The sequence below is a fragment of the Lissotriton vulgaris genome, chromosome 10 (assembly GCF_964263255.1).
Source record: "Lissotriton vulgaris chromosome 10, aLisVul1.2, whole genome shotgun sequence".
NCBI lineage: Eukaryota > Metazoa > Chordata > Amphibia > Caudata > Salamandridae > Lissotriton > Lissotriton vulgaris.
In genome coordinates, this window is record NC_141698.1 from 32,480,121 (window position 1) to 32,506,152 (window position 26,032).

A 26,032-nucleotide genomic window follows, 5' to 3' on the forward strand; every position below is an offset into this window, starting at 1 on the left:
GAACTCTCTACTTCCCAAGTTTCTCGTAAAGGAAGGACCGCCGAGTGCGGTCGACAGCCCAGCGCTGTAGATGGAACAGTGCTGTAGGTGGCCCAGCGCTGTAGATGGAACAGTGCTGTAGGTGGCCCAGCGCTGTAGATCGAACAGTACTGTAGGTGTGGCCCTATGGCAATGCAGAAAGCCTTGAAGAAGAAGCCTCTGACCATGGGAGAACGTGGTGGACTGGGAGGGCTGGGCGATGTGGTCCATTCCGCGTGGATGATGTAGTTGTCTAGCTGCTGCAGTTCATTTGATTTGAAGTAGGTAAAGTGGTGCTAATACATATTCCGTGTGCATAGTCCCGGCACTGCAGAACTAGGGCAAGGTCCGCCTAATCGAAAGTAGGAACCCTAGGTGTGGGGTGGTCCTTCGACGAGTTCACGTGGTCTAGAAGGCCCTTCTGGTAACTTAGGTCATTCAGTGGTCAAAGTGGGCGGGATCTGAGGATCACAACGTGCCCACACTTTTATTTTAAGGACAACAGTCCCCATACTTGTTTTTAGTGCACTTCTGGTGAGTTGGGTCATTCCAAGGGTGAGTGACAAGCTTACTTTAGGCCATGATCACTTCCATGATTCTTACTTCCTTCAGTGTCAACGGAGGTGGACGAGGCCCCATATGGTGGGTGATGGCTGGTCCTTCGATTCTTTGCAGGCAGGGCCTTGGTTTTTAGGTCGAGCCTGGGCAGCGCATGCGCTGCTCTGCGAGGCATGCTGTATTTGAGTATGGACTTGAAGCTCCGCCCACTCTGTCCATATTTGTCATTGGCTTGTGTCATTGTCCTTCGTAAAGGCTGGCTTCTGACTTGTTAATAGGCTTGTTAGTTCCGCCTTGTCTTCATTTGTAACCTCCCACGAGGACTGGACCTTTTACTTATGTGTTACACGGTACGTCTTATTTATTCTGTAAGCACTATTTTCTTTAATGCATTTCTCCTACTTCAGACACGACCTACTTTCCTACAACTATCAGCGTGTCATGCGCGCTTTCACTTTCCAAGCAGCCCGGGACAATGGTGTCCGCTTCTTTGAAGTGAAATAGGTCTCGCATTTACAAGCGTTTGAGCTATTGGCATTGACAATGCCTTGATCAAAACAGATAAATAAAAGGCATTGTCATTTACAATGCCAATAGCTTAAACTCTCTAATGCGAGACCTATTGCATTGCAAATGATTGTTGATGAGTTGAAGGTGGTTCCTCCGCATCCATTGGTCCATGGCCCGTGTGTCGCTGGTGTACAATGACGTCAATTCATAAAAAGGCCAGTGGTAGCGGAAGTGACGTCACACATCAGTTGACCACTGAGCGCTCCTGGTTCGCCCTTCACAAGCCTCTTATTTGCAGCTGAGGGGCAATGGTTGACCCTACAGGAAGTGATTGGTAGTGTTATATACAACATAAAGTAAGCATGGCTCCCAGAGCCTTGTATGCCCCCTGTCATCCTTCGTGACCCCCTGAGACCAGGAGGAGCACGGGCAGGGCTGGAGTAGCAAAGAGCGACCCAGGGGCAGCAGCTGCTACTCCTTGACGTCCATGTTGGTGTCAGTGTAAACTGTGTGTCCAGAGCTCGAGGAAGCCAAGAACACGGGTCGCTGCAGGGGGTGGTAATTGAGGAAGGAACAAAGGATTTCCTGTTATGGTTGATCTCGCGGTAAATAATTCCCGGAATCGTGTAAAGTCACTTCATGCATCCATGTTATGATTACATGAAATGTCTACACAGGAAGCAGGCTAAGGGAGAGAGGAAACGATGGGTAATTGCTGCCCTCTAGTGGCTATTTGGAAATTATTCGCCTCGTGCGTTCAACAAACGTCTCAATGGGAATTCAATTCACACACGAATTCTTTCTGAAAATCGACCACCCTTTGGGGGGCGTATTTACTTGCACCACATGGCGCACGAGGAGAAATGCTTCTATTTCTCTTCATTTTTGCTTTAGCAAAATGCCATTAATGATTGTTTATGTGCAGGAAGGTGCCCCTTCCTGCACATAAACAATCATGCCCTGCAACACACGCACCCTTGCACCCTTGCACTATGGTGGATGGGGGCCTGCGCTGGCACTGGGCCGCTAATCCTAGTGCCAGCGCAGGGTAAAGGCAGGGGTGCTCCGTATTGCAGTAAATATGGCGCATCCCTGCCTTTTGAAAATGTCGGGATGTGGTGCTGCCAAATTCTATCAACTGCTCTAGCACGGCGTTCGTAAATGCCGCTGCCATAGATGTTTACCTCCTTGTAAATCTGGGGCAGTGTCAAAAAAAATGAGTGGGACATCCACAGCATCACCCATTGTACACCCCTTTGCCGCAGTTGACAGCGGGGTAAAAGGTCATATTTACAAGGTGGCGTGAAGCCATGTTAAGTGGCTTAGCGCCACTTTGTAAATATTGGAAATGGGGCTATTCCACCGGAGCAACAAAAAAAGTGACGTTCCAGGGGCGATAGGGGCTTTTAATGGAGGAATGAAGAGGTGCTTGAGACCCACTAAGGACAAGAAAAGAACAGGACTTTCCTTTGATTCGGAAAGTATGTACATCTATGGTGGAGTAAATGGCCTCGGAATGGAAGAGGGAGGTGGTCGGTCGTGTCCCGTAAGATAAGGCTCTTTAAATTTAGGAAACCAGGAAGAGCTATCAGCAGTTTGGCTCCTAGAAGCTCAGTATTCACTCCCAGGAATATTGTTGAAGAGCAGAAAAAAAGCAGCCCCGGGAGGAGATGTGGCCTCGAGGTTGGAATTACCCACGTTGAAACGGGGGAACCAGGTTCGATTCTGGTTGCGGCCGTTGTAAGTTGGGTAGTGAGATGTGTGGATTGCAAGAACAGTGAGAAGAGACTGAGGACAGGGGTAAAATCAGAACAAGGACACATTGAGGATCCAGATAAACCTTGGTTCCTGGATTTCATTAGTCCCATGAATGAGTTAGGGGCAGAGATTAAATTTGCGCTGGTGATGAGACGTTTTATCCAAGAGGCTAGTGGTCAGATTCATGAGGGATGTGACCACTAGTAGCACCAGTACTATTTTGGAAAAAGTGTGTTTAGAGGAAGGGTTTCCCAAAATTCTGGCCACGGATAATGGCACATCTCTCGACATGCAGAGTTTTTTGAGTGGGTGTGGAATTAAACACAAGTGCACCTCTCTGTACAATCCACAAGGCAATGGTCTAGTGGAGAGGGCCAACAGATTGGTGAAAGGTACAATCCTGATGGGTCTTCAGAATGGAAAGAATGTTGGTAGGATGGTTGATGAAGTTGTGTGGCCTCATCGCACTACTAAGACTGGCACGTGTGGTGTAACCCTCTTTGAGTGTGAGGGGGAGGAAGCCGGGAACCAAATGGCACCCTGGTTGACTCTCGTTGAGTTGTGAGAGTGAGTTTAGTAAGAAGGTTGAACGAGTGTGTAAAGGCAATGGAGTGGATGTCAGAAGATTAGGAGAGGTCGTGTGGGGCCTGGAAGTACTGCATTCTTGGGATCTTTCAAAGTTAAATCTGTGCATGAGTGGCATATAGTCCTGGAGAAAGGGGACAGGTGGAACAAGAGAAGGGTGGCTTTGTTTCAGAAAGGTGGAGAGTATGCCTTGCCCAACGTGGGCATGTCGTCGGGTATTAGTCGTTAAAGTCTGATGGGTGATTGTGAATTGTCCGGCAGGAAGATAGTCAGAGGGAAACAAGTTTGCTAGGAGTGAGGTGAGTGATGGGGAGGTGAGGAGTTTGAAGACCTCGGTGTTACTTGAAAGATTATGTGGAGTACTTATGCATATTTTTGATTTTTGGTTTTTCCCTCATTGCGTTGCTTGTTGTCCTACTTGTTTTACTTGTTTTTATGCTGTTTTTCTCCCTTTAGGTACCCTAAAGTTTCATCATGTTTCCTTTCGTGCCCATTGTTGTCATAGAATCTTGTATATTGTAAAAATAAAATGTGTTGTTGTAAGGGAGAAGATGAGTTGTGATCTACTGACCTCATGCTGGCTCGTGTGAGTTCAGGAGTGTTGGCTTGCGTGGATTCCACTGTGGGCAGTTGGATGTTGGCTGGCTGGAGGGAAGCCACGCAACCGACAGGCCATGAATATATTTTGTTTCATTGAAGCTTTCCGTGTGACCTGTCTTTGATCACCACATTCCTCCATTTCCTTGTTGGTAATTTTGTTTGTATTTGATGCTTTTAGATAGTGCTGAAGCAGTCATGAGGCTGCTTCAAAGCACAAATCCTGTCTACCTTCTCGTATACTTTTTCATATTTCCGTGACATGAGCAGGATGAGTTTGAAATATAAGTGAATGGAAAGGAAGAGTGCGTAGTTTGTTAAACTGCCTTCTTTGTGCGTTTTAGGGTACTGGGGGGCAGCCGATGTCCAGTCACCTGAAGTATGATAGGATAATTTTAAAAAATCTATGTCTTGCCAGTCTGATCCCAAGAAATTGATAATCTTTCTTTTCGTCTTAGGTTGAGGTCCTGGTCGGATCCACCACAGAGCTGATCCCGCAGCTGAAGAAGAAGTTGGACATTGACACTTTCGACATGATCTTCCTCGACCACTGGAAGCAGAGTTACCTGCCGGACACCAAACTTCTCGAGGTAACATGTCCTCCCTCCCCAAAAGGCTTGCCGCGTTCTTGTGTTATGTAGGGTAGAGTCTCCCTTTAGTACACCTCTGAAGCCTAACACGTGAGGCTGTTGACCTACTCTCCCCTCTGCACCAGGCAGCAAATGTTGCTATATTTGAGATTAGTAAATCCAAAATACAAAATATAGACCTCTTCTGCTTTTCAATCTGGGGTTTTGACGTTCCCGAATGGACCAAAAATGTAAATAACCAGTTACAAATCTGAGGCCGACAGATGTACAACACAGCCTATTTATCCGTGCACCTCATCTCTGTTTTTTGTTCCCTCTGGCCCTGTAGGATTGAGCTCTTCAAAGCAATGTTGCAAATTATTGATCATCCAATTACCATAGATGTCGTCCCTATAATGCTGGCAGAACAGAGAGAGAATAGAGAGCTGCAAATACATTCTTTTGCATGGCTCTCGCCGGGTGTCCCTGTCGTGAATCCTAGATTCTTAGGGGCAGATTTACAAGAAACTGACGCATCTGCATAGATGCGTCAGTTTCCTTGCGTCACCTCCAAATGTCCTTGCGCCACCATGGATGCGCTGTATTTACAATACATGGCGCAAGGAATTACAGATGCGTTCGAAATTCTGAGGCATCTGTTGGAGGAAAAGTGACGCATTGTTGGAGATTGTCACAAAAGTGACACAACTCCAGCAATGCGCCAGAAAACATAGGTAGGTCCCATGTAAAATGGCCTGCGTCACTCCTTACGCCTGGTCTGAGCAGGCATAGGGATTTTGACGCAGTGAAGGCGTAGAGTGACACAGTGAAATCTTGTAAATTTCACTGCGTCAGTTCTCGTTGACTTTTTGCATGGGAACGCCCACCCTGCATACATTATACCTGGCGCAGGTATAATGTCACACACGAATTTACAACGTGACGCATCTTCCTAGATGTGTCGCGTTGTAAATGGGCCGCAACTTTTAAGCTGCCGCCGCGTCACAAATGTGATGCAACGGCGGCGCAAAAGTGATGCAAGGGGCTTGTAAATCTGCCCCTTGATGTGGTTATTCACTACGTACATGTGGCGAAAGTGGGAAACAACTTTGAAACGAAAGATGCTCCCCACAGTTGCCGCATCATAAAGGAATTATTGTGCTCTGACAGAGGTCTCTGCAAGCCTGTCAGTGCAGTGCTGGGGAGCAGAGCACAGGTTCGAAGGGGGGGGGGGAGGCATAGAGGCTGGTGGGGCTGGGTGGCAGGCAGCCAGCTGTTTTTTTATGCATTTATTTTTTACATTTGGACATGAAGGGAAGACCACGTAACATGTGGCTCCCCATAACGCCTCTAGCCTTGCGTAGCGGCTGGAAGCAAAGGCAGATGTTTTTGGAGGTCATACATAACATAAAATTATAGGTGGGCAGAAGGTGAAACCTGGGAATTTCTTTGCTTCTAATGGTGCAGACTGAAATCATAAACCACTCGAGCTTTGCTCTCATTGACTATCTGATGTCAGGCAAACCCCTCAATGAAAATATCCCCGGTATTCACCGTTACACAGCTATATTTCACCGTACTACCTTGCCACCTGCCTGGTAGGTATTTGGTACTGTCAGTCAGGGCTACTACCTTATATTACCGAAGGGTACAAGGCGAAGGCTGACGTTTTCTATATTGAATCCCTGCTTTGCGGCCCTTCCACCACTATCTTTGAGCCTTTCGGGGCTAGAATCGATCTTGACCTGTTTGGTGCCATCTGCGGACTCGTTCCACTTTCCAGGCACTGCCTTTTGTTATTTAAAACAGCTCACAAATGTATCACTTAGTGTTGTTTGTAATATACTCAGACTATCGCGGTATTGCTTTAATCTTGTTATGTATCTTCTGTTTCCATGGAAAAAAATCTGTTCGCGTGACTTTGTACATAAAGATGGTTTCTCTGAAATTGCAACAAGTTGTGGTTGAAGGCACTCCATTCTCAGAGACTAAATGTTAAAGGAGTAAATTAAAATGGCCACATCCCAAAGACCCAGAACCTGTGCCATTAATTTGAGCCTACTTTGCAGGATCAGTGTGGCTGGAGGTTTCTGACAGGGACACTCAGTTGTCTGATCCTGGGTTACAAAGTCCTTTTGGCATCAGCAACTTCATCCGTATGAAAGCCTCCCTCCTCCTTTCTGGAATCACTTTGCAAACATTTGGCTGATGGAGAAAAAGCATAAGTACCACAAAATATAAAGACCAAATGATCAAAAGTGCACCCATAGGGGGTTTCTTTGCATACACAGTGTTATTTTGTTTTTTTTTGGTAGAAAAAGAACTGATGATAGGGTACTCAAGCTTAAAACATGTACAATATTTTCACAGAAAAATAGCTTTTGTTCCAATTTGTGTCATTCCGGTTGACACAGGCACGTCTGCGGACATCGAGACTTGTGTGATAGGCTGTTGGATGGACATCCCGTTGTTGTGGTAGTGTTCATTGGCACTGGACTGTTCCTTATCTCAGAGACAACTGGTGTATACATCCTCTGCTCCAAGTGATTAATGTGAAGAAGTTCAGTTCTCTGTAGTGAGCTCCTCCTTATGAGAGGGAGACCTCTCTCCTTATAGCCATATGTGGTATTTTGTTCTCAAGGGTGTACTTCCCATTTTCTGATAGACAATTCCGCCATCATTGTGAAATGCTTTGTTATTCTCTACTGTATACTCTCAGTTCTGCAGGAAATGCTTCTGTCCGCGTTGTGAGATTTAGGGTTTCTTAATCTATCGAGTGTCTCCTAGCTCACGAGAGATGCTCTTGTCATTAGCAATGTAAGACCTCTCGGAGCGCGGAAAGCTGTGCCGCTTTGTCTCTGCCTATGCTTAGAATCCAATCATGGACTTGACCATCTCTGTGTCCGCTGCAGGTGCGTCCTTTGTTGTTGATGTTTCCTGCAGAGCACCCAAGTCTGCTGCCAATGGATGCACCAAATGGTACCCCAACCCAAACCAGACTGCAGGATCCGGAATACGGTCCCTTTTCACCTGCACCCCTGGCGCGTAGGAGGTTTACTGACCTCGCATTGAAAAATCCATTCATTCGCTATACTTGGGGTCATTAAATAACACCACAACCAGCATCTGCACTGTGTGCATGTGTCTGACATGCTATGTGTGCCTTGGAGATTACATGTTGTGTGACAGCTGTCGTTGGAGGGCATGATGTGCGTCTCTCAGAAGCTGTCTGAGTGGGAAAGATGGGCATATATTACTATGCTTTAAGCCAGGGGTTCCCAACCTTTTCAATGCCCGCACCCCTAGGAAATGTTAGATTATTATTCACACCCCTTACACATTCTCGCCAGATTCCTATTATACACACAGTACCTACACTCCCTGTTTGTCAAACACCCTGAAATGCCATGAGGCACCCCAGGTTGGGAACCTTGGTTTAAGCCGAGCATGTCTGTCCAGCACAGCACCTGGGCCCCTCTTTCTTGTGTTGTGCTGGGCATTGCCTCGCAATGGAGAGTTGTGGCTTTGGGAGCCTGTTTTGCCTCTCCCTGGAATCCACAAAATGAGCATTCGGATGCCTCCCCTGCCACAAAACCCAATGACATTGCCTGTGAAGATGCATTTGACTGGGTGTGGTTGAGATTTAAAAAGTAAGGGTAAGGGTAACATGCATCTTTTGTTGTTGGGGGGCTGTGCCAGTACTCACAAAATAAAATCAATGCCAGTATTTCCAGGCCAGCCTTATCGGCTTGAAGTGAGGGATGATGTGGAAAGGGTAGGTGTGTCCCGACAGGACCCGGAGCCTCGTGCAGCACAATCTTGGGTTTAGTTCTGGTGAGCGGAGCTACAATTGTGAACTTCATTTTGAATACAAGAAGAGTCTTTGCTGCAGTAGTTCAGAGGGATGTCTACAGAGGGAGACATCTGCATGTTTCAAGCAACCCTACAGGGCCAAACCTATGTCTGTTGATGCCTAGGTACTCCAACCTGCCATAGGTCCAGGGAAAGCTGTGCTGCCCAGTGTGGTGGACAGAGAGCAGCATGCACTTAGCAGAAGCCTGCATGGAGGTCATCTTGAGAAGATGACCACCAAGGCCCATCAGGATCTTGCAGCCCACCTCACCAGAATTGATCAGAAAGTGGTATGTTGCAGGAAATTTGAGGGCCTGCAAGGTGCAATGCTATCCATCCTACCTCATCCCTTACATTGTCCTGTTTCCAACCCGAGAGGAACATAGAGGATTTTCCTTTTGACTGACGGTATTATGCTGTTGTGTTCTCTCCATCATGCAACAGATGCTTCAGTCACCATTGACTTGTTTGTGAATTGTTTGAGGCTGTGATTCCAGATCCATTTGAATCATCAGTGCAGCCCATGTGATTCCAGTGATAGTGTAGGTTGAAGTGTCATTTGGACCCAGATCCTAAGTCCCAGTGCCCACGTTCTAGGTAGTAAAAATGGAGGTGTACAACGTGCTGCGTGTGCACCCACGAAACACAAATTCTAGCCGTGATCATCTTCTCTTGAGAAATGAGACCAGGAGTTCGTACACTGGAGGAGTGGACTTGTGGTGCTCTACAGCTCCATTATTCCCCCGCGCTCAAACTAAAGGAAGAGATCAGAAGTCCTTCCTTGAACTAACCGTTGGTTGCCGGTCCTCAGTTTGCAGATACAACAAAACTAAAAATGTTATCCGTTCCAATTGTACGCATTTTAGATGACCAAAAGCGGGAGAATAGGAGAAAAAAAAATCGACCCAGTGTCAATAGTTCTCTTTTAGTTGAAAAAATTGCACTTATAAATTCAGATATGGGTTTTCTGAGACAAATGGTTATGGTTGGGTCGCTAGATTCATCCCTGCATCATACACTGACTGACCAACTTATCTCACATATTCCTCCATCCATGCACCCACTCACCCATTCACCCATCTATCCACTCACAGCGTAATGTGTCCGTCTTTTCATCCAATCACCCATGCATCCATTCATGCCCATATTTATTCATTCAACCGTTACACATTCTCATCCCACTCCACTCACCCTCCACACAACCACATGCAGTAAGTTGTCGATCACTGAAGAATCATTTTCATTTATAAATTGGTCAAATCTGTTGGTTTTGCCAAAGCTTGTATTACTGGTGGTCAGTGTATTGGTAGGGAAGAGGTGGTGGTGCAGCAACTATGTTAATACCAGTATTTTTACATTGGTAAGTGTTAGACGGGGACCCGGAGGGTCGGCCGAGTACAGGGGGAGAGGCCTCCGGTGAGGGCCGTCTCCGGCGATCGTACAGACAAGTAACTCCCCCCCCCCCCACAAATGGACACCACACAAGGATGCGATCTGCACACTTTATATAGGATTCTTGAGGCAAGGTTATCAACGATACAGTGGGGCAGGACACGAGGATCCTCCCAATTCTAGTCTCTGTAGGGTAAGGGGTAGCGGGACAGTCTTGGTACCGGTCCGGTACAGGGGCGGCCAGAAGGAGCTCACAATCCTCGAGCTCAGGGGTCTGTAAGGTCGGGCCGCGGCAGCGCCAGCAGGCTAAGATGATAGTTCTCAGCAAGGAGGGCCGCGGTAGCGCCAGCAGGCTAGGATGATAGTTCTCGGCAAGGAGGGCCGCGGCAGCGCCAGCAGGCTAGGATGATAGTTCTGGGCAAGGAGGGCCGCGGCAGCGCCAGCAGGCTAGGATGATAGTTCTCGGCAAGGAGGGCCGCGGCAGCGCCAGCAGGCTAGGATGATGACTTCACGTTGCAGAGGGCCGCGGCAGCGCCAGCAGGCAAGAGCGATGATTCACAAGGATGGGCCGCGGCAGCGCCAGCAGGTCCAGACGAAGATGCACGTTGTAGAGGGCCGCGGCAGCGCCAGCAGGATTCAGAGAGGGCTCACAAGGCAAGGCTGCGGCAGCGCCAGCAGTCCGTCAGGGGTGAGTTCTTCAAGGTGTCTCTCGACTCCAGGATACAACTGCCTTCCTGCTCTGGTGCGGCCCCAGTTATAGGTCTGGTCTCCTTTGATGTCCGGACCCTCGCGCTTGGAGGTCGGGAGGTCCGGGATGAGGGAGTCCAGACACCCAGCAGGGGAGTGGAGCCAGCGCCCGGGGAGGCCGGGGGCGATCGGCACCTGGCGGGGGAGAGCCATCGACACTCCTTTCTCCCATTGACCTGCCAAGTGGTCTCTTCACCTCCTGGGTGGATGGTGGTGCCTCGATGTCGGGCCTAGCCAGGCCCAGGGTTGGGGTCGAGCCGAGGCCACGCGGCCTCATGATGCAGTGTCCAAGATGGCGGCTGGGCCGGGGCAATGGTGTTGATGGAGGCCCGGGTCAGCCGATACGGGGGTGTTCGGGGGCAGGCGTCCCGTTGGGTACGGTTGGTGGGTTGCCTCGGTGGGTTGCCGGGATGGTTCCTTCTGGGGATACAGGGAGAGCCGGTGTCCGGGCCCTATCATGCGGGGAGGGAGCGGGCCTTCCACGAGGCCTGTCCAACATGCGTCCCCCCCAGCTGAAGGCAGGGAGAGTCACCCATCCTCGTGGGTACTCTCCTCGCCGAGGCGGAAAAAGCGTGACAGGCCGTCCGCGTTGGCGTGGTCCTGGCCAGGACGATGCTCCACAGTGAAGTCCATCCCCTGTAAGGAGATGGACCAGCGCAACAGTTTTGGGTTCTCCCCCCGCATTTGCATCAGCCACTGCAGGGGTCGGTGGTCGGTCTGTACCCTGAAGTGGGTACCGAAGAGGTAGGGCCGGAGTTTCTTGAGGGCCCATACCACTGCGAAGGCCTCCCGCTCGATGGTGCTCCAGCGCTGTTCTCGAGCCAGCAGGCGTCGGCTGATGAAGGCCACTGGCTGATCGACTCCCTCGGCGTTGAGTTGAGAGAGGACTGCCCCAACGCCATGATCTGAGGCGTCTGTCTGGACTATGAATTCCCGGCTGTAGTCGGGGGCCTGGAGCACGGGGGCGGTGCACATGGCGGTCTTCAGCTTCTCGAAGGCCGCTTGACAGTTCGGAGTCCAGTTGACTGTTTTGGGGTTTTTCTTGGATGTGAGTTCTGTGAGGGGCCCCACAATGCTGCCATAGTCTTTTACAAACCGCCGGTAGTATCCGGTGAGCCCCAGGAAGGCTCGAACCTCGGTTTGGGTGACAGGTGGTTGCCAGGACTGGGCCAGGACTGGATGGCAGCGATCTTGAGCTGAAGGGGGGCCACCAGACCGCTCCCCACTTGGTGTCCGAGGTAGGTCACGGACCCCTGGCCAATCTGGCATTTGCTGGCTTTGATGGTGAGGCCGGCCTGCTGGAGGGCGTGCAGGACTTCTCGGAGGTGGTGGAGGTGGTCTGCCCAGTGGCGACTGTACACCGCAATATCGTCCAGGTAGGCGGCGCTGAATTCTTCGAGGCCCGCCAGTACCTGGTTCACGAGTCGTTGGAAGGTAGCTGGAGCGTTTTTCATGCCAAATGGCATCACTTTGAAGTGGTAGTGGCCATCCGGGGTAGAGAATGCGGATCGTTCTTGGGCCCTGGGGGTGAGGCCGATTTGCCAGTAGCCCGCTGTTAGGTCGAAGATGCTCAGGTAGCCGGCGGCCCCCATGTGGTCAACTAGCTCATCTGCCCGGGGGATAGGGTGAGCGTCCGTTCTGGTAACGGCGTTCAGGCCCCGATAGTCCACACAGAACCGGAGCTCGGGGGCAACGCCCGGGGCGGCAGCCTTGGGGACCAGTACGACTGGGCTGGCCCAGGGGCTGTCGGAGGGCTCGATCACTCCTAGAGCCAGCATTTTGTTGACTTCATTCTGGATGCAGGCGCGCACCCGATCCGGCACCCGGTACGCCCTGTGTCGAATAGGTGGACTATCCCCGGTGTCCACGTCGTGAAGGCACCAGGGGGTGACCCCGGGGGTGAGGGAGAACAGGTTTGCAAATTGTAGTAGGAGAGCTCGACAGTCTTGGCGTTGCTCCGGGGCCAAAGCGTCAGAGAGTCTGACCCCTTCCACTGAGCCATCCTACTCACGGGCCCTCAGTAGGTCAGGGAGGGGCTCGGAGTCCTCCTCCGTCCCACTATCTGTTGCCATCAGTAGGCTGAGTTCCGAGCGTACGAAGTGGGGTTTGAGTCTGTTGACTCGTAGGGGGTTCCGGGAGGACTCCATGTCGATTAGGTAGGTGAAGGGGCCCTTGCGCTCTATCACCTTGAAGGGTCCTGTCCATTTGTCCTGCAGGGCACAGGGTTCGACCGGAGACATTACCCAGACTTGTTGTCCCGGTTCGAACTCGATGGAGGAGGCATGCTGATCGTACCATGTCTTCATGTCCTCCTGACTGGCCTCAAGGTTGGCTTTGGCGAGCTCCCTAAATCGCCGGGTCTGGTTGCAGAGGGTCAGGAGATACTTATATACATCTGGAGGAGTCTTCTGGGGGGCCATCTCCCATCCTTCCTTGACCAGGCTGAGGGGACCCCGGACGGGGTGTCCATACAGGAGCTCAAAGGGGCTGAAGCTGAGGGATTTCTGGGGGACTTCTCGATAGGCGAAGAGGAGGCACGGGAGCAGCACGTCCCATTGGCGACGTAGGGGTTCTTCTAGGCCCATGATCATTCCCTTGAGAGTGCGGTTAAACCGCTCGACCAGTCCATTTCCTTGCGGGTGATAGGGGGTCGTGAATTTGTAGGTGACCCCACACTGTTGCCAGAGAGACCTCATGTACTTCGAGATAAAGTTTGTGCCCCTGTCGCTGACGACTTCCCGGGGGAAGCCCACCCGAGAGAAGATCCCCATCAGGGCTCGGCCTACCACGGGCGCTGTCACAGTCCGAAGAGGAATGGCCTCGGGATAGTGGGTGGCGTGGTCCACCTGGACCAGGATGAACCGGTGCCCTTGTGCCGTTCGAGGGTCCAGGGGCCCCACAATGTCTATTCCCACCCGTTCGAACGGGGTGGTGACGACGGGAAAGGGTTGCAAGGGTGCTTTGATCTTTCGGCCGCTCTTCCCGCTGGCCTGGCAGGTGGGGCAGGCCCGGCAGTGGTTGGATACATCGTTCCGCATTTTGGGCCAGTAGAAGTGGGTCACCAGGCGGCTGTACGTTTTGTCTTGCCCCAGGTGTCCGGCGAGAGGCACATTGTGTGCCAAGTTCAAGAGGAAGTCTCTGAAGCGGAGGGGTACCACCAGCACCCGACTGGCCCCCAGCTCAGCAATCCTTTGCTCACTGTAGAGCAGGTCATTGTCCCAATAAATCCAGTGGGCCCCCGAGGTGTCTCCTGCGCTCTGGGCGAGGGCTTGCTGCCGGAGTCCCTCGAGGGAGGGACATGTCCTCTGCTCTTGTCGGAATTGTTCCTGGGTGGGACCACCCTCTTGACGCCACTGGGCTAGTTCGGGAAGGTCCCGGAGCCGATCGAGTCCTTCTGCGTTTGGCTCTGGAGGACTGGCCTCTAGGGTGGCTCCCTCTGGGACGATCGGGGGAGGAGGCTCTGGCCATTCGGGTTCTTCAGGACTGGGGATGGCGCGGGCGGCCATGGACCGGGTCGTTACGCAGGCCCATTCAGGGAGGCCCAACATCCCCAGGTGCTCTCTTCTTTCGACGGCTGCCCAGGGGGAACTTTCGAGGTCGTTCCCCAGGAGGCAGTCCACGGGTGCATCATCGCGGACAGTCACTTTCAGCATTCCGGACACCCCTCCCCACTCGAAGGGGACGCAGGCCATCCGACACAGGCTTTCTGAGTTGTCGGCTGACCGGACGGGGCAAAGGATGTTCGGCAAGATCTGATCCGGGGTCACCAGATGACAGCGGACTGCTGTCACACTGGCCCCGGTGTCGCGTAGGGCTTCAGCCCGGCGCCCATTAATGTTGACCCACTGGCTGTATTTCCGCGTATTGGCGGGTAGGGGGGCCCGCGGAATCATGTCTCTTTCCCCTAGGCAGACCAGGGACATGGCGGCTGGTTCCCACTCGGGCTGGTCGGCCTCGTACTCCTCAGGATCTTCTGGGGTTTGCTCTTCCCCCAGGGCGGCGGCAGCGACCTGGCGGGGCATAGGGTTCTGGTTCTTCGGGCAATTAGGATCATTGGCGTAGTGGCCGGGTCGCTGGCATCGGTGGCAAGTAACGTTGGCCCGGAACCCTGGTCGCATCGGGGGGTTTCCCCTGCCGGCCGGGGGTGGGGCGTTGCTGGTGGGAGCCGCCGGGACGGCGTCTCTGCCCCGACCCTGGCCTCCTCCTCCCCCTCGGGGGCAATGGGGTCCTTGGTTGGTTCTGTTCGGTTCGCTGGGTCAGTTTCGGGCAACTCGGGTGCTTTCCCATCGGTCAGCTTCGGCGGCGAGTTTTCGAGGTTGTCAATTTACTGTCGAGGAGGTGCTGCCTGAGCTCGACGAAGCAATTGTTAGAAAGGTGCTCCCACACAATAAGGTCAAAGAGTTGTTCGTAAGAGGTCACTTTGCTGCCCTTGATCCACCCCTCGAATGCTCGGCTGAAGAAGTTCACGTACTCCACCCAAGTTGTACCCGGGATCCGTTTGCAGTCGCGGAACCGCTGGCGGTACATCTCGGGCGTGAGTCTGTATCGAGTGAGGAGGGCGGCTTTCATGTGGTCGTAGGATGTCATCTGATGGTCCGGGAGTTGCAGCAGGGCGTCTCGCCCTTCGTTGACGAACCTCCCCCATAACCCGGCTCCCCAGTTGCTCCGGGGAATCCGGTGGGAGGTCATGGCTACCTCATAGGCTTTGAACCATTGCTGGATATCGTCGTTCCGGTAATACTCTCTGACGACATCCTTGGGGATGTGGACTTTAGGGTCTGTAGTGGCAGGAGTGTTCGGACGCTCGGGAACCCCGAGATCTTTGTTCTGTTTCCGAAGCTCTATTTCTTTTAGGTTGCGCTCATGTTCGTAGGCTAGCTTTTTCTCTTCTAACTCTCTCTGTCTTTGTTTCTCTTCCCGCTCCTCTCGGAGCCGCAAGTGTTCCAATGTTGTTTTTTGTCCTGCCAATTTCAGTTCTCCATCTAAACGAAGTCGAGCCAGCTCCAATTCATGGAGCCTGCTTTTTTCCCGTTCTCGGATCTCCTCTGGGGAGAGACCCGATCTTCTTTCTTCCTTCGGAGTGGTGTTCGTTTCCGGTGCCTCGAGGCTTTGGTTTTGGGGTACGGCCGTACCCGTCTCTGCCCAAGATTCCAGGGCCTTTTTGAAGTCTTCTTTCGTGCTCAGTCCTGTGGTAGCAATGCCTAGTTCTATGCAGAATTGCTTTAGTTCTCTGTGGTTGTACTCTTCTAGTTTCTCCATCTGGAATTTTTCTGTGGTTCCGCTCTCTTTCGTTGTCATTGTGGTTGTGTCGTGGGGTGAGTTACTCTCTGTACGATTACGCGTAGGTTCGGATCGCGCCGCTGGCCACCAATGTTAGACGGGGACCCGGAGGGTCGGCCGAGTACAGGGGGAGAGGCCTCCGGTGAGGGCCGTCTCCGGCGATCGTACAGACAAGTAACTCTCCCCCCCCCCCGCCCCCCACACAAATGGACACCACACAAGGATGCGATCTGCACACTTTATATAGGATTCTTGAGGCAAGGTTATCAACGATACAGTGGGGGCAGGACACGAGGATCCTCCCAATTCTAGTCTCTGTAGGGTAAGGGGTAGCGGGACAGTCTTGGTACCGGTCCGGTACAGGGGCGGCCAGAAGGAGCTCACAATCCTCGAGCTCAGGGGTCTGTAAGGGCGGGCCGCGGCAGCGCCAGCAGGCTAAGATGATAGTTATCGGCAAGGAGGCCCGCGGCAGCGCCAGCAGGCTAGGATGATAGTTCTCGGCAAGGAGGGCCGCGGCAGCGCTAGCAGGCTAGGATGATAGTTCTCGGCAAGGAGGGCCGCGGCAGCGCCAGCAGGCTAGGATGATGACTTCACGTTGCAGAGGGCCGCGGCAGCGCCAGCAGGCAAGAGCGATGATTCACAAAGATGGGCCGCGGCAGCGCCAGCAGGTCCAGACGAAGATGCACGTTGTAGAGGGCCGCGGCAGCGCCAGCAGGCTTCGGAGAGGGCTCACAAGGCAAGGCTGCGGCAGCGCCAGCAGTCCGTCTGGGATGAGTTCTTCAAGGTGTCTCTCGACTCCAGGATACAACTGCCTTCCTGCTCTGGAGCGGCCCCAGTTATAGGTCTGGTCTCCTTTGATGTCCGGACCCTCGCGCTTGGAGGTCGGGAGGTCCGGGATGAGGGAGTCCAGACACCCAGCAGGGGGGTGGAGCCAGCGCCCGGGGAGGCCGGGGGCGATCGGCACCTGGCGGGGGAGAGCCATCGACACTCCTTTCTCCCATTGACCTGCCAAGTGGTCTCTTCACCTCCTGGGTGGCTGGTGGTGCCTCGATGTCGGGCCTAGCCAGGCCCAGGGTTGGGGTCGAGCCGAGGCCACGCGGCCTCGTGATGCAGTGTCCAAGATGGCGGCTGGGCCGGGGCAATGGTGTTGATGGAGGCCCGGGTCAGCCGATACGGGGGTGTTCGGGGGCAGGCGTCCCCTTGGGTACGGTTGGCGGGTTGCCTCGGTGGGTTGCCGGGATGGTTCCTTCTGGGGATACAGGGAGAGCCGGTGTCCGGGCCCTATCATGCGGGGAGGGAGCAGGCCTTCCACGAGGCCTGTCCAACAGTAAGCTAGATAGGAGCATGTAGGATAAACAATACCTATAACCTCCAACACGGGAGCTTGGATAAGAACATGGAAGAGCGCTTACTCAATCCGTGAGCCAATCCTCAGGGGTTTGAGGGTCTGTGGTCATTTCTACGTTGTTGTTCAATACTTATATTAGAGTTGGCATGTACTATGTTTCCCTCAAGTTACTGGATTAATACCTGATATTATTACTGATAAATTCACTGGAGTGCTTCTGATTACGGCCTAATTACTCGTACAGCGGTCCACAGGAATGTCGTACTCGCAGTGGTGGTCCAACTACCGCCACCACTGTGGGCCCGCCTGCAGTATTCGGAGTTTGGTGGTCGGACCGCCACAGGACCGCTGTGTCTGCCAGGATCCCGCAGCGGTAAGGAGAATATGCTGGTAGTGCTACTGCAGCACTGCCAAGCATATTACGAGTTGCCTTTCTACCTCCCATTTCATGGTAGTTAGCCCGTCAAGAAAAGGGTGGCACAAAGGCATTTAAGGGGGTCCTAACAGAGCACCCTGCCACTTCTGGGCATGGGGGTGTATGTGGGAGGCACATATTGTGCCCTGCTGGAATTGCATCCCATTTCCTGCACGTTGTAGCATAACATGATGCATGCCACACTGTGCAGGAATGTGCATTAGCGATCTCATAGAGGCTTTCCTATGAACCTAACAGACCATCGCCATAGCACCGCCCGCCCGATCTAGATTACGCTTGTAATCCAGCAGGCAGGCGCACTACGGACTTGGCGGTCCTCATGTCGGCGCAGCAGTGGCGGGCCGACAGGAGGACCTGCAAACTCGTAATTAGGCCACTAGAGTGGTAGAATCCTTTTAGGGCACCAGCCAAGGGCCCTGATGGGTAAGTAATGTAGGTTGTAGATATTTATTAGTTGAAATGTGTCTTGTATGAGGGCACATCGACAAACTTGTTTCCCTCCACTCCCCACAGTGTGTTTTCTTAGTATCTAATCTGGTAAATCGCTTTTGCTCTGTACGTTGCTGAGTGTCCGGAAGATGCTCCAGCAGAACCGTCTTAGGTTTGTTTCCATTATGATTTACAAGTGGCGCTTTAGTGTAAATAGTTCCTATGATTTCATTGATCGCTTTGAATAAAGGAACCTGCAGGGTGTCTGGAAAGCATCACTCTGGTGATTCCATAGAACCTGTTTTAAATATATTAAATCATGGATGTGTGGCTTATTTTTGCACCCATTTCAAGCGCTTTCTTTTCTTCCTGACTTGCAGGAGTGCGGCTTGCTCCGGAAAGGTACAGTGCTCCTCGCTGACAACGTGATCTGTCCTGGGACCCCCGACTACCTGCAGTATGTGAGGAACAGCCCACAGTACCTCAGCCAACACTTTCCATCAGTGCTGGAGTACACCAATGCCCCGGACGGCTTAGAGAAGTCTGTCTACCAGGGCTGAGGCCAGAAAACTGGGCCTTCTGGAGACCACCCTGAAAAAGCCTTGTTGGGCATCATCTCTGCCAAGGCAACACGGTCCATGCTCAGGACTTTATAGGGCATGCACCTGCTTGGTTTATGTTAGTCAACATCCAGCTGCCCCCTCTACTTCTGCCACAGCAGTCACCCATCACCAGTCCTGCAGTCGATGATCTCTTTGTGGGGCTTTACTTGGACCAGCAGCTTCATCGTGAAATCTACGCCTTCTCTTCCGTGAGGCGAGCTACCATCTCTTGGGACTGAGCAATTGTTGCGCTCCAAAAACAATTACGGAATCGAGGAGTAAACAATGTTACTTCAGATCTCTGAAATGAAGCCTCCGCTAATGGAATTGTATGTGCAGCTCAGATGGGAAGCGTAAATTTGCAAAATTCTAAATTTACCGCCAGGTAAAGAAGTCCTTACCCCTTAGACTAAAAAGACCTTCTGGGAACTTGTGAATTAATCTTGCTATTTGATCTAGTCTTCCGCAGTGGTGGAATCCTTTCTCTTTAGACTACATGGAGTTAGCTTGAGCGAAAAGCCCTATCAGAAGAGGATCCGTCACTCAAGCAGCGCAGCCGATCTCTCGAAGTGAAAGCATGCTTTCCCAAGTACAGGAACTAACTTCTCGTTCAATAAACATATCCTATTAAAGAAGTAATTACTCTCCAGATTACTTAAAAAGCACGACCTGCTCTGACGGGAGTACTCTGCAGAAAATAAGAGTGTTCATAACCTAAGCTGGAGAAGGCATTACCAGAAGGAAGACTTATATCCTAAAGGGGCAGAAATAAAAGTTCCAGGGATTTTTTTTTTATAACAACACTTTATTCATTTGGGAATAAAGAAGAACAGGCACACATATGCCGGGCTGTGCATCGGATCCCCATAGCATTTTTGCTGATTGCCACAATTAACCCACACCCTGAATTCATGCTTGAGTGGTGTACAGTCCATAGTATGCCCATTACTTCACCCTTATCTCCTGGTGTCCCCTAGGGCTCCCTTGGACTAAGTAAATCGGTACCTCGAATATAGTGGAACCGTCCATGCCCGACCTCCACGCTAAGGGATGGGCGTCCATTGACTTCCAATATTTGGCCACGTCCCTTTAGATCCAGGGAGTTTTAGACTTGACTCACACTCTGGCCCCTACAAACATCTGCACTCCTTAATTTGGAACTGTGGAACTGTCATCTACCACTTTTCCACATCGCAAAGAAGCCTGGAGAACAAGATCTTCGTTGCACGTGCCACTTCTGTCTTCTGCTCAACCAGCTGACACACCTGTGTTATGTTTGCACCTGGTTTGTTTCTTACCAGCGAGAGTGGTCCATTTCCTTGCTCTTCTTCTCTGTTAGAGTTTGGATCTGCTAAAAACCATCAGACAGAGGGCGGGGCTAAGGCAGAAAGAAAATGGCGGATGTGTTGCAGGAAAGCCCAACAACAGGGGCGGCCTTAGGCATGTGCAAGCTGTGCACCTGCACAGGGCCACCAAACCCCAGGGGCCTCCACGCCAATATATATCCTTAATATAATAATCCTCTGAGGATGGATACATATTTGCGGGGCGGCCCCTGGCAGGGATTTGGCGGCCTCCGGCTCTGTTCCACTTCCTAACACCCTGACCCCCTCCTCCTGAGCTCTGGGGGGCTCTGCCCAGACCCCCTCTTCTGGGGCCCCCTACCTACGCTTCCTGCCCAGGGCCGCCTAGAGCCGCCCCTGCTAACAACTCATATATAACCACTGTGAAATGCCAATGATGCATTCATGTAGAATCTAGCCAAATTAATCTACCAGACTCCACGCTCCTCTGATAACTGGACAACTTCTCTCCCCAGATGCCCTTTCCCCCATCACTCACTCTGCAACATGCACATCAGCCTCTTTTTCACATCTTCACAAAGAGAACATTTGATTCTTTCAAAATTGTGATGCATTTCTCTTCTCTACGGATTGACCAGGGACATCGGTGGCAGCAAGCACGGCCCTTTCATCTTTACGCTCCCGATGCTCAAGCTCCTTCCTGCACCACTCTCCTCCTGATGTTGAACCTTAATACCCGGTGATCATGTTTGCTCCTAAACTGGTACGAGATACCGGCCTTCTCCAACTCCAGCTCCTTGACTCAGATTAACCCCTTCCATGCTGGTGACGAACCCCAGCCGTCACGCTCTGCGGCGCTCGTGTGCTGATGACGGCTGGGGTTCGTCACGGCCCCGCCCTGTTCTTTTGTTTACCGCACAGCAGCGGAAACGGCCCAGCATGGAAGGGGTTAAAGTCCTTTTGAGGTTCTGCTGTCAATGTTTCTTGACACAGAGATGTCAGTTTTTAAGAATATCCTGTCGCAGAGCATTTCAACATATTACTCAAAAAGGAACCGATGTGTTTAGAAAGTTATTAACTAGACCATTAGAATGCAGGAATAGCAGGACCTTCATAACCATGTACAATAAGCTTAAAACATGTATCTGCTATGAAAAACATGTAGATTTACACATTGGACACCAAAGTGGACATGCCCAGGTAAAGTAACCCAGGCGAGTGGGTCCACCCCATGCGCAGTGAAATGGCGATTGTGATGAGAGCACCCTTGTCCACTGAACTATCCTTCGGTGTACACTGGTGTTGTCACAAATAGAGAAATTATCTTTACCACTCCAGGTCAAGTGGCATTCTACCCTCCTTCCTGGGTGCGAGGCCATGTGACTTATTGGAAAAGGCATTTGTGCCCATCCTGGTGGTACCTCCGGCCTCTGGCTAGCACGGCCTTGCTGGAGAAAGAGCCCTGGGTGTTAAGATACCATCTACTGTCTGAAACGTGTCCGCTGTGGTGTCCTGGATATATGAGGTGATTCCATTTGAAGACAACTATGCTAAGACAGCACACCCCAAGTGATGTTAGGTCTGTGTGAAAGTAAGATAAAGCTATTTGTGAGAATTAAATAAACCACTGGTAATGATGGAGTTTAAGAAAGGAAATCTGAAGTGCTCTGATGTGTTCAGTACAAAGTTAAACCGTAAAATATTAAGCATGTTTCGGCCAAATGTGGCATGGTCTTCCTCAGGACAAGAAAACAGTTTGTTGATATAAAGGGGTATCTTGTGAGAAATTTCATGTCTTACTTATTGATAGACTTGGATCATGTAGCACTGTGTCATAGCAAATGTATTGGGAGATTATATCTCACACCTAGTCTCCTTGGAGAATCAAAGTAAGTACACCTGACAGTTTAATTTTTTTTAACATTCCAAATTTAGCCGGTAGACAAGGTCTCTGAGGCAGGGTTGCAGATCTTATGCAGGCGTCTTAGTGTGCCTTGTAAATGTTGGCAGTGTATAGATACAACTGTGTGCCCTTTTTCTGTACAACTCGACCATTGCTAGCAAAATAAAATAAAAATACAGTGTGTCACTATGATGTTGAATGTGGATAATAATGTCACCTTCAAAGTTATTGTCCAATTTAAGTGAAATATTTGGAAATGTTTTAAACCCATTGAAATGTAAATCATTTTCATGACCAGCTGGACCAACCATCATAGTAAGTACTGCTAGGGAAGAAAACAGCACTTTTAGAAAGTAGATGAGCTCAAAGCCAGCTCAGTATTTTTAATAATCTATTCATTTTACTAAAACTAGTTGGAAATATTTTATCTGCGTGGGTGAAGCTCTTTGGCCCCCGTGTAAATGGACACGGGGACCAAAGTGAACAAGAAGACTCATTGTGCAAAAGGCGTTTTAGCTGCTGTGTTTTCCTGCTGAAGGAAGATGTTGGTCAAACACAGCTATTTTGCATCGTACTCCGTACCAAGAAAATGGTGTGGGAGCGTCCCGCTTCCGCGAGGCATACGCAGTTTAAACCCAATTGTGTATTTAGCTGGAAATTATTCTACTCTAATCAAAGGAGAAAGTCTTCTTTCTCCTGCTTTCTAACTTCCTCTAATAAATGATGAAAAGTTCTCAGAAGTTGTGTTGGTGATTAATGGTGGAATAGTGGGTCTGCCAGGCTCTGTGGTGAGGCTGCATTTGAGGTAGACTGCAAAGAGCAGCTCAAAAGGAGAATGACACCAGGTGGCTCCAGGGGGGTCCATATGGAAATGTTTCGTGGAGACAGCAATGCAATGTGGATCTCTTAGAGCGTAATTTATTAAGTTTAAACTTTTGCTTAAATGCATACACATTCATTCTTCAGATTATCAATAACTTGAGGATTGCGCTTCCAATAACAGATGCTACATTTTCAAGCCGGTGGCGTGTCCATGTCGTTGACTGGTTAGCATCTCCCTCTCAATGGTCAGTCATACAAAACTTTGCAACCTCACAATCTGGTTTGTCATGGATCTTGCGGTCTTGGACAGTGCTTAATTTGTAAAATAATACATGCCGGGGCTCTGGTCAGGACGCCACTGCAGCTTGCACCAAACCCCCCCCCCCGCGCCAGCGCTGCCAATGATAGTAAGAAAACAACTACTAACCATCTCACTCCCACAAAGTGTGACAATTCAGATTATTTCAGGCCCTCAAAGAAATAAGAATGGATTTGGCGGCAGGCAATAGTTATTTCTATTGTATATTGAATTAATAATTAACAGTTTTAGTAATCTCTTAATTAGCCAGACAGCGCCACCTTGTAGCAGACTGTCACAAGCGCTGGTGTAAACAATTAAGTGCCGGAGCCGAGCACCAGAAACCCCCGGCTCAAATTTAGCACCGGACTTGGAGACCGGCAACAATCAGATATTGACCGAAATTAAGAACCATTGTGGTGGCTAGACTGACAGGCCCGAACTCAGATGCTGGGCTGCATTCAAACTTTTTCCTTACCTTGTGCTCTGACCCGGCACTGTTGCCTGTGAGGATGGCTGGCGGTTTGAACTTCCTGCTTCAGTCTGGGCCAGTAGGAATTGACCAGGCGCGGCTTCCCCCCTCCTCTCCCCGCTAACCAACCGCAGCACTCATGTGGGGTGTTGGGAGGACAAGAGGCGCATGAAGATCCTAGTTCATGGAGAAGGGATCTCTGTGGAGCCTGGTTCAATGCGAGATGGTGCCTTGCGGGGAGGGAGCATAGCCCCAAAACAAAGGGAGCTGGAGAATAAACCATTCGGTCTGCATAGGCCTCATTAGCCAAGTAATGTAGGGTGACCAGATTCTCAAAACCAAAAACCGGGACAGGTCATAGAAGTAGGACTGACAGAAGTACCCAGGGCTTTAAGTGGGATGGGGGGGCGGGGTCTCTCAAGGTTGTGTGGGCGATCTAATTAAGGGTGGGGCTGGAAACACATGCTAAAAAAAATCTGTGGTTAGCTTAGCATAGTGTCCGGCCCGAAAAACGTGCTGCTTCGGTCATTGTATCTAGATAATGTATACAACAATTAACAATACACATACAAGAAGCCTGAACTATTAGCTTTGTCGATTGTTATTAGCTGCATAAGCTAAATAAGCAACAACTGTGGCTCCGTCGTACATAAGAGGTGTATTTGTAACAACGAAAATGGTTCAGTTCTGGAGTGATGAGACTGTGAAAGAACTATTATTGATCTCTTCGAAGGCAGTGAAGGGTTATCCTGCTGCCGCCGTAAGATTTGTTTTTTCACCGTGAGGGCAAAAATGGAGAGCCCAATAAAGACCCCTCTCAGCACCTGTGAGGAGTAAAGCAGGCGCACCGAGACACTATCAACCCAGGCACTGCGCAATAACCAGGACACTTCTTAAATTTGGAGCAAAGTGTTGGGACACTGCTGCAAAAATCGGGACCGTCCTGGGAAAACCGCGACTTCTGGTCACCCTAAAGTAATGCAAACGTTTTTGAACCTGCCACTTGTAGCAGTGTCTTTTCTATTCTGACAATCTTATATTTTCATGTCATTTGTAACCAAGATTGCACGTGAAGAGAAGCTTTGCCTCCTGAACACCAGCGACTGGAAATAGCCTCCATCGTGGGAAGGAACACAGGAAGCTATGAAGAGTGGCAAGGTGATGGCGTCACAAAGAGTAAAACAAGACTTATTGTTCCAGATTTCTGCAAATACTCCAATATCAAGTCAGTATTGGAAAAACACGACAACTCGTGGCAGGCATGGCCGGAACCAAACATTCACTTCCTAGTGTTTCAGGAAAAAACTAAAAACATGGCTGTTCCCCTGATGATTTTCTGCTCCCCATTTTACCGCCTTTTCCGCAGCGCTGGGAAGCCCTTGGGCAGCTATGCGCTTTATAAATCCATAAACAAACACTGTAAAGCACTTAAGAAATGCACTGAACTTTATAAAACCACATAAATGGTCACATTCCATTTACAAAGACAGACCTTCTGGGGTCGCATGTATCACTGCACACACATTTATTTATTTATATCATTTATAAAGCGCACTGTTACCGACCAGTGTCCTGGCGCTGAAGTGATAGCTCACCTAAGTATCCGATCACCAGCCTAGTGCGTGAAGAGCCATGTTTTTAGACTTTTTCGAAAAGCCATCAGGTTAACGCTTTGTTTTAGGGGCATAGGCAAGGCATTCCAGGCGGTCGCCGCCCCTCTGACAAAACGTCTGCCCCCCAGCACACCTTCCTGAAGCGGGCTGTCTTAATCAGCCCCATACTGGCCGACCTAAGTTGTCTGCCTGGCTTGTACCATTGGAAGTACTGCTGGAGAAACAATGGACCAAATCCATGTGCCGCCTTATAGACTATGCACAAAGATTTAAACAAGATACGTTTACGCACTGGCAGCCAGTGCAACTTCTCCAGCTCCCGGGAGACTGATGCAAACTTGGGCAGTCCGGTAATGAGACGGGCAGCCGCATTTTGCAGAACCTGCAGTTTATTAAGCAGCCCCTGCTGGGCCTCAAGAAGTAGACTATTGCAATAGTCAAGACGGGAGAGCACAAGTGCCGTCACCACCGTCTTTTTGCACCCCTCCGGCAGGAGGGGGAGGATCTTCCTGATGATTTTCAGGGTCCAATGGATAGAAGAAATCAGCCCATTAACTTGAGGTTTGAAGGAAAGTTGATCATCAATGAGCACTCACAAGTTCTTAACCTTCGTTACGGGAGAATGAGGGGTTCCCATTTCTTCAGGCTACCATTTGGGACTCCAGAAGTTTACTTTTGAGCCAAAAAGTAGCACCTCAGTTTTGGAGGAGTTCAATTTTAGGCAGTTTCTTGCCATCCAGGAGCTGACAGCTGTCATGCAATCCTGAAACCTGGTGGCTACGCCTTCTTCTCTCCCGGGAGCAACGATACAACAATCTGAGTGTCGTCTGCATGCAACAAAAATAAACACCTGCAAAAATGGCCAGAGTGTGACCAACCACAAGGAACAACTTCAAAGGGAACTAAAATATTCTTCTTGTTCGCCAGGGTAGGGTATCC

At 50.6% G+C, this 26,032-nt stretch overlaps 1 protein-coding gene across 5 annotated transcripts in view; it reads left to right on the forward strand.

The window, feature by feature from the left end:
- LOC147684424 (catechol O-methyltransferase-like) overlaps positions 1-22,077 on the forward strand; it is a 195,297-nt gene extending 173,220 nt beyond the window's left edge. For 3 of the 5 annotated variants that reach the window (XM_086940354.1, XM_086940352.1, XM_086940353.1), the window contains exons 4-5: positions 4,485-4,616; positions 18,460-19,313. In XM_086940354.1, the coding sequence (XP_086796480.1) occupies positions 4,485-4,616; positions 18,460-18,639 (312 nt within the window). In that variant the 3' untranslated portion in view covers positions 18,640-19,313. Of the gene's footprint in view, positions 1-4,484; positions 4,617-18,459 lie in introns of all 5 variants that reach the window. The other 2 variants (XM_086940350.1, XM_086940351.1) reach the window with 1 other exon arrangement.
- Positions 22,078-26,032: the final 3,955 nt, after the last annotated feature.